Source organism: Arachis stenosperma, chromosome 2, assembly GCF_014773155.1.
Source record: "Arachis stenosperma cultivar V10309 chromosome 2, arast.V10309.gnm1.PFL2, whole genome shotgun sequence".
Taxonomy (NCBI): Eukaryota; Viridiplantae; Streptophyta; class Magnoliopsida; order Fabales; family Fabaceae; genus Arachis; species Arachis stenosperma.
The window spans coordinates 88,376,105-88,384,751 of record NC_080378.1 but is presented as its reverse complement, the minus strand read 5'-3'; the positions used below and the strand labels follow the sequence as shown (position 1 = coordinate 88,384,751).

At 34.9% G+C, this 8,647-nt stretch overlaps 1 protein-coding gene across 2 annotated transcripts; it reads right to left on the bottom strand.

Annotated features, from left to right (window-relative positions):
• Positions 1-3,636: 3,636 nt before the first annotated feature.
• Positions 3,637-8,319, bottom strand: LOC130957356 (meiotic recombination protein SPO11-2). 2 transcript variants are annotated; one of them, XM_057884221.1, is made up of 12 exons: positions 7,876-8,319; positions 6,350-6,443; positions 6,174-6,257; positions 5,814-5,943; positions 5,588-5,725; positions 5,416-5,504; positions 5,181-5,309; positions 4,942-5,036; positions 4,809-4,871; positions 4,582-4,658; positions 4,351-4,478; positions 3,637-4,123 (listed from the first exon to the last, which is right to left on the bottom strand). In XM_057884221.1, exons 2-12 carry the CDS (start codon positions 6,428-6,430, stop codon positions 3,989-3,991), a joined length of 1,149 nt encoding a protein of 382 aa, XP_057740204.1. In that variant the 5' UTR covers positions 6,431-6,443; positions 7,876-8,319; the 3' UTR covers positions 3,637-3,988. The 2 variants fall into 2 exon arrangements, with proteins under 2 accessions (XP_057740204.1, XP_057740209.1); XM_057884226.1 differs by lacking the exon at positions 7,876-8,319 and having other exon boundaries at positions 3,638-4,123; positions 6,172-6,257; positions 6,350-6,419.
• Positions 8,320-8,647: the final 328 nt, after the last annotated feature.

The following is an 8,647-nucleotide window of genomic DNA, read 5'->3' as shown; positions in this document are numbered from 1 at the left end:
CACTAGCCACGACCGTCATCGAAACCGAGACAGATTTATTGTGATGCTATTGCCGCTAGGACAGATGCCCGGGTCTGATTTCTATCCTTATGCTTCTGGGAGCCGACATCGGAGCTGTTCCTAATGATTCTGGTCAGATATCTTTTTCGATTCTAGGCCAGTTACATGTTTTACTATCTTTGCCATGCTTATTCTGATTCAATTTTTGTACATGTCCTTGTATATGTTTCTTGAAGCTCTTTCGCCTAATGTAATTGCAATTTGTAATAACGTGGTCGCTATAAGAGGCGTCAAAGTTGCTATTTTCGTGGGGTTAATGCTATCGCTGCTGCCATGGATTAAAAGGAAAGTGAATTGTCACGATAAGTTTATGCAAATTCGGCTAATCGAGATAGGGGATTGTTTTAAAGTTAAAATATTTTGGGGTTGAATACCTGATGAGTTTAGTGGATTAATGCAAATGAATTAATTCATGTGCTTGAAATGATTTTATGCTGTGATTGAAGTTGTGGTTGAATTGATTATTGATTTGTCGGATTTTTTTTAGTTTCTGGCGAAAATGATTAAATATGTTGATTTTAAATCTTTGTTTGAAATCGGTTCTTATTGATTCTTAATGATGGATTTGGAAATGTTAATTTGAAATGTTGGTTTTGATTGAGTCGAGGTTAAAAAGAAGGGACCTGTGATGGGTGACAAACTCCAGTTTTTAGGGGAGATGCTGTCAGAATATTTCTAAAAATTTGAAGAAGTTTTTGGTTGTAATTTCGAAAATGATTTTGATTTAAGTAACTTTAATAAAAGAAGTATGTTTTGAATGTTTTTAAAGATTATTAAGGAAAATTGGATTCTTATGATTTGGTTAACTTGTGGTTTTAAACTCATTTAATTTCTAATGATGAAAAGAGATTTGATTAACTAGCCAAATACTTTAAAATGGTAAATTGAGTATAAATTCAAGGGTTTGGGAATAGGAGAGTGAATTTAAGATTTTTAATAAAATTGAACATAAAAGTTAAAAGGGAGAAAGTTATTTTAAGAAATATGGTGAAAAATGTGTCGTGTGATTTGGAGGTGAGTTTAGTGAGTTGTTTGAAGGTTGTCTTTGAAAATTGAGGTGTGATTTAGTGACAGCTAGTTTTGATTGAAGTCTGGTGATGATTCTGGTTAATTATAGTGATGTGGGGTGATAACTGTGATTGATGACGTTGGTTATGTTATTGATGACAAGATTGGTGATGAATGAGACATGATTGAGAATAATGTGGATATTGATGAATTATGATTGAAATATTCATATGGCTTATTTATTTGAATTATATGAGACACGAGCTTTTCTGGGTAGACGCAGTAGTTTGCCACCACTTGCTCTAGGTTGAGACTCGATACTCTGTTGACCCTCTGTCGCAAGATGTGACCAGGTACTTTAACTTCCCAGGTTCCCCCATGGGCATGCATATATATCAAATAATTGAGTTTGGAGTTTGGCTCCATGGAATAATATATTTGAGCTTGAAATTTGACTCCATGGAATATTATATTTGAGCTTGGAGTTTGACTCCATGAATATTATTTGAGCTTGGGGATGTGCACACAGAGGGACTATTCAATGGTTAGCTACCAAGACATGTCGGGTTGGCTGTATAACCGACAGATGAACTCATTAACCATAGGACAGGCATGCATCATATGCATTTGTATATTTTGATTGAGTGTGTATTTGTTTTGGTTTGCCTAATTGCTCTGCTATGTTTATCTGCTACTTGTTTTACTTGCTGTACCTGAATCCTATATGTGATTTATTTGTTTGTCTTGTATGTGTATGTTTATCTGAGAGACCTTTTTGGTGGAGGCGTGATGAGGGTGGTTTCTAGTATGTGTCAATGAAAGTTGAGGCAGGTGGACTAGGTATTGCCTGAGTATTCTAATGTATGTATTATTTGGAAATGAGTGAGTGAGGTAAGTTGGATAGGAAGTCACTAGGCACGTCTTTGGTCCTTTTGTTTCTTTAAACTCTTCATCTTATTAATTTGTAAATTAAAGGAATTTCTTTAAATACCTTTTAAAGTAAGATTTTCACCAAACTTCTTCAAAAGGTTATTTCAAGGATAAACTGTTTTAAAATGAAACTAATTCTATTTGCAAGTATTTCTTTGCTTTGATGGTATTTCCGTCCCTACTGAGAATGTGTGGTTTGTTCTCACCCCAATATCTTCCACCCTTTCAGTGACACAGGTTCGAAGTCTCAGTTTGAAGCTATGGGTGATTATTGATTTTATTTATGAGTTAAGTTACTTTCATAGAGTTCTTTTGCTTGTTGCTTAAGATTTTTATTTTATACAGAGGGATAGGTGTTATATCTGAGTTTTATTCTGATATATTTGTATAAGATTTATTATTAGTAGTAATTATGTGATTATTATTATTTGGTGATGTTTGATATATGATTTTTAATGAGTTGAAAATAATTTTCTGGCATTTTATTAAAGATTGAAACGTGATATCAAATTAAAGGCTCAATATTAAATAGTTAATAAAGATAATAGGTTAGTAACGCCTTACTTTTAGTACGATCATGACGTATTGGAAGTTGGGTCGTTACAAAAAATGCTCTCAAACCAAAACACCCTCACAATGGTGGGATTCTTATGGAGATGAACATCCAAAACTTCAAAAGTTTGCTATCCGTGTCTTGAGTTTGACTTGTAGTTCATCGGGATGTGAGCGTAATTGGAGTGTTTTTGAGATGGTAAACTTTTAATTTGATATTAGCTTAGAAATTTATTTTTTAAATTATAGAATTAGTTAATTATTAAATTCTATTATTTTCTAATTAGCATATGTTAATATATTAAATAAATACTTATAAATTTTGATATTATTAGGTTCACAAATCACAAGAAAAGAAGAAATCGTTTGAAGACAAACACAATGAATGATGTTGATTTTGTGATGACCAATTAAAGATTGGCAAGGAAGAATCCATCAAGAAACACTGCTGACTATAGCTTTGAAGACTTGGATTCAGTGAAAAATGGATTGTGGAAGATGAAAATATGATGGAAAGTTTGGAGGAATTTGACACACAAAATGATGTCACTTAGCCCCTGAAGAAGATAGAGGTAAAGATGGATCCTTTGATTGATTTGGAGATTCCTCTTTTTGACAATGATGCCTTTTCAATGAGCTTCTCAACTTTCCTCCTAATAGAAATCAAAATGTTAGAGAATATGATAATCATAACGTTAATAAATTGCTTTAGTCTTTATATTTTTTAGTATAATGTTATATTATCTATTTTATATTTGTGATGTTGCATATAATTATTTTAAACTTCTGACTTGTGATTTATTTATATTTTTATTGTTGAACTTTACAAATGTTACATTTTGTTATATATTATGCTACTTTAGCTTGATTTTATCATTTATGATAATTTTGTCAAATTTAAATTCTCATTTTTATTTAAATTACTTAATTTCATCATATTATATTACTCTTATAATTGATATCGATAAATTTATATATTTGGTAAAATCTTACATTCAGTTTTACGATTTTACGCTCTACGATTTTTAATTATTTTTTCGATTCTATGTAAAATCTTAATTTTCGCTACCTTGATTCATAATCCTATTTTTAAAATTCAAAACCCTATCTTTTAAAAAGTTGTTCAAATTGGCCGGCGCTATACTTTCTCTTTTAGGACACAAGTAATTAGCTTCTAATCGCAATTTAGCCCACAACTTGATGACAAGGTCTTCTGTATTTCACTTGAGCTCCGAGTTGTGTGTTCGACCCTCATTTCGCTCTACTTACTGCCTTTGGTTGAAAAGTTAGCTTACACTCATTAGGATGAAACCAGTCCTCTAACATGAATTGGATTAAATTTAGGAAAGTTGAACTTGTAATTTTTGCTGATTATCCGACTACAACGGTCTTGGTACCCTGCTTAGTGCTTATACATAAGAAATTACTATCTATGTCATTATATATAATCGGACTGAACAATCTTTTTAGCTATGTACTTCCCCAAATAATCATACCCATGAAAGTATAGGGCCTCGATTTCAGCTCGCCTACCACTCTGGACCATTAAGGCCACCTCATCTCTGTAATTCCCCTGTTAAAAAGAAAAAAAAAACATCCTGTAATTGGAAAATTCTCTAGTTAACCTTCTTAAAAGGAAAATGGCTGTGTAGGTTTGGTGTACGATTATATTCAATATAGTTATTGTCCAAGGAAGTCTCCTGCTTAGTTATGTAATATATGAGATATAAGATATAAGATACCAACCTATAGATCAAGTAATATGTGCTATATTTCAGAAATTCTTGGTGGTTTCTTTACCTGTAAGATTCCGGAGGACATCAAGCTTTGAGCAATTTGGAGATCCTTTGGCTTTAATGGAACCAAAGATTCGTCAGGCAACATCTCTAGATCTTGCCCCCGTAAGCCTAACCATTTCACATTGCACGCTAGATCGTACCAAAAAGAAAATTAATTTTGGGCATAAGTTTCATCATCCAAACATACTGGAGCCTGTTCTCTGTGGTAAAATGAGATCATAAAATTAATTACCGTATCTGTATGCCTCTAGGCCCATTGTAACACTTCCAAATTTGAAGGTGCACAAAATAGCTAATCCAGCAGGATTCCTTCAAAGATTTAAATGTTGATTGGGTAAGGTGATATAAACAACAATAAATCAACAACATTAATAAAAGGGCGCAAACCAATAGAATGTCTATTCTGACAGGAAAAAAAAAAAAACTATATTTCAGGAGAGGTTTTTTGAAGGGTCTTACCAATCCACCAAAGCTAAAATTGGCAAGTCAGGAAATGTTCGATGGATTCGATGAAGAAGAACTCTGCATTCAACTTCAGAATTTTAGGTACAAGTAATCACACAAATGGATTGAGTCTTTCATATAACAGTACCTCGTTGCCATATCTGGATAACCTTTAGCTGTGACAAGAATGCTTGGAATTTGATTAAAAAATTGATCCTCAGCAAGCCGCTGAAATATTGCATGCTAAACAGAAGGATATTCTTGAATCAAACTTTCTACCTTTGGGGGGGCGGGGGGATAAATGGAACCTGTTCAAGTAGCACAATGCAATTGGACAATGAAACTAAAGAAATCTAAGTAACCCTACATTACCACCAAGAAACCTACCTTCTCCACAATTATAATGTATCTAGCATCAGTATCTAGAATCAAGTTTTCTAACAAATTCACGTCTCCCGGAATTGTATGTGCAGAAGATCCGCATACAGAGCAATCAACAACCTCTTTGCCCGGCTCCTATGCAGGAAAAATTGGAAACTAGATATCCGTAAATTTGCAGTAGCATTTTAATTGAACAGTTGAGACCTGTACAAGTAAGGAGTCAGTGAAACTGTTGAGGAACCTGAAAAGTAAGGCGGCCGGCTACTAAACCTCGACTAGATGCCATGATTCCGAGACTGTATCGGCTGCACCTAAGCAATGCCACGACATCTATGGCATGCAGATCGATAATTTCATTTGCATTCAAAACACCAAGAGATCTGAAACTCAAAGCAAAATGAGAGTGATAAAACCTTGGATTGTCCTGTTGACATCTATCTGAGAAGGAAACAGATGTGGCGAATCGCACAGAAGCTTGTAGTATAGCTCCCTCTGCGTGACACGCTTTTCCTGAAGCAATATCTGATAGCACAACTCCATCACCTTCCACACTGCAAGCAAAATGAGTTATAGTGAGCTCAATTGAAAAAAGAAATTGTTAAAACATAAAATCAAAATATGAAGAAAAGAAAAAAAGACCTCTAACGAAGGCCTTTGCTGCATTAGGCCTCATCAAGGACCTCGAAGAAACAGAATGGGAGAGGAAAACACATGATAGGTCGGTCATCAAGCTATGATTTACTCGGCTGTTGCAAAATTTTCTCTGAATCTGTTCACGTATTAGGATTGATAACCTGAGATTAGCAACCTATTTGCTTCATGATTAAATAACAATTAAAAGTGGAATCGCTGAAACTTTCAGTTTGCAAACCATTGATTAGAATGCATTCAGCTCAACAAAATCAAACAATGGTATCAACGTTCAACTAAGCAACTCGTTGAAATAGATTTAGCAAATTAATAAGGAAATGGAGACAGATTATGAAAGTAAGTGTACACCAGAGGCAAATCTGAGATGGCGGGGTTTGATGCATTCAAATTCTTGAGAAAATTGAGCACTGAAACTTCAATTCTAGCTCGGACCTACGGTCATTGCATGTATCATCAAGATGAAAAAGGTGCCATCAGAATCGGAGAAAAAAGAGGACGGATGATGTAAAGAATAATCTATATACCTGAGCACTAGGGACGATCTCAGCATAACAAAGCTCTTGATCAGAGAAGAACTTCAGCATTGGATTCCGAAGATCTTCCATCGGATTCCAGAGCCTGAAATATCTAAAATTAGAATTGGCGCCAAAATGCCTAATGTGCTAGGTGGAAAGAAATCAAGGTTTTGAAAATCGGACCGCTCATTGAACCGTTTTAATTACTGGTTCATTGGTTCAACCGAAACAACCGTTTTAAAATAAAACACTTCTATAAAAATTCAATGAATAAAGCAACTGGTTTTAAACACTCTTCTACTGCATTTTTTTACTTCAAAAGGGGATCATAAACAACTAGTTCTATGAATAAACAAACTACAATGATATGCAATGCCAAAAATAGGCCAATGATGAAATAATAAAGGGTTTCTCTCTTCAATTCTATGTTCAAGCTTGTAGCAGACCAGAATCAACAGAGTAATACCATATAAATAGTCTTCCTTCTTAAGTCTTATATACCTCAAAGAATTTCCTACAAAATGAAAATTGAACACAACACACAGCCTTAAAACAAAAACCAAACTAAACTCAGAAATCAATCACCTCTTCCAAGCACAGCCTTAAAACAAAATAGAACAACATTCAGAGTATGAGCATTGATCACAAAATTGATTTCTGAAGGAAAACAAAAACAGCAGAACAACATTCAGAGTTTGAGCATTGATCACAAAAAATTGATTTCTGAAACAAAACAAACACAGCAAAACCAACAGAACAGCATTCAGAGTTTGAGCACTGATCACAGAAAATTGATTTCTGAAACAAAACAAACAATCAACAAAACATTGAAAACAGAATTTTTTTTTTCCTTCAGAAGAAGAAAACAATGAAAACATGAAGCATATAATAAATCAATGATCACCAATATCCAGCAATAATATCAAAGACAACAATAAATACACAACAACAATTTAGCAAATAAACAAGAATAAGACCTCAATAGAAAATCCAACAAATGCAGTAACCTAACAATTTAGCAAATTAAAACAACAGCAGCCCAACAATTTAGCAAATTATCAACTTAACAAGTTCAAGAACAGAAAATCACAACAAAAACAAAAAAATAAACAAAAATAACAGAAGAACAACAGAACAACAACACAAGAACAATTAGCAAATTAACAAGTTCACAATAACAGTTAAAATTTACCAGAAGAACACTAATACAAGTGGAATCATCACGCTAATATGTTTTCTGCAAAGATGCTATTTGTGCAGATAAAATTTCCTAATTACTAAGATCCAATTATTCTAATTTCATCAAACATGTTGAGTGCGGTAAAATTAAAACGAAATAAGAGAAATCAAAGCTTAATATCAATGTGATAGAGAAGAGACCATAAGTATTGTATACTTTAATTCAGTTTACGAAAAAAATCCAATCCACTACCAAATCAAATAGTTACTTATTGTAATAGAAATCAGAAGTTGCAGAGTTTGAAGTAGAGTATTGGTGTTAGTGTATTGTCCGGTGGCGGGTTTAGGGAACTCACGGCCGCGACAAAAGAGAGCAGTTCGACGGCTAGGTGGAGCGCGCGGGTTGGTCAGAGTTTGAAGCAGAGCAACGTGGCTTCCAGACGAAAATGCGAACTCGAACGGTGAACGGCGAGTGAACGCGAACGGTGAATGCCGAGCGAACGTGAACGGCGAATAACGGGAACGAAGACGATGGCTGAACGAAGACGCGAACGTGAACGGCAAATAAACGGCGGCGGAAACGCGGCTGAGCAGACAAAGACGACGGACGCCGAGCTCGAGGAAGCAGCTGCAATCGGTGACAGCGAACAGGGCTGGAAGACTTGGAGCACGACGGAAGCTAGATAGACGGACGGACGGCGAACTTTGAATGCGACGGACGTCGGCAGTATGCCACTCCTTGCGGCGGTGGTGTAGGCTTACAGTGCTAGGGTTTCTTGGCTGAGTTTCTGTGATTTCTTTCTGAATGAAAGAAAGACAGAAATGGAGAAAGAAACAGGACCTTCCGTTTTTGTGTAAACCGGTCGGGTCCGGTTCGATCCGACCGGAAGGTTCCAACAGTTTTTCACCGGTTTCTAATAAACGATTTTACATGCCTAATAGACTGATAATGTTGCCGGTTCATCATTAGACCGGACCGATTCAATTTCTAAAATCATGAAAGAAATCAACATTTTCTTCACATGGAAATTTTTTTATAAAACGGAAATTACAATTGTATCCTTCATTTTAAAATGGAAAGACCTGATAATCCGTACAATGCACGGAATTCACGAAATTTAAACCCTT

Coding starts and splice junctions, on each gene's coding strand:
- LOC130957356 (XM_057884221.1), bottom strand. CDS start 6,430: ATGGAAGATCTTCGGAATCCAATGCTGAAGTTCTTCTCTGATCAAGAG. Junction 5,944..6,173: donor CCATCTCAGATTTGCCTCTG/GTGTACACTTAC, acceptor ATACGTGAACAG/ATTCAGAGAAAATTTTGCAA. Junction 4,872..4,941: donor TATCCAGATATGGCAACGAG/GTACTGTTATAT, acceptor AGTTGAATGCAG/AGTTCTTCTTCATCGAATCC.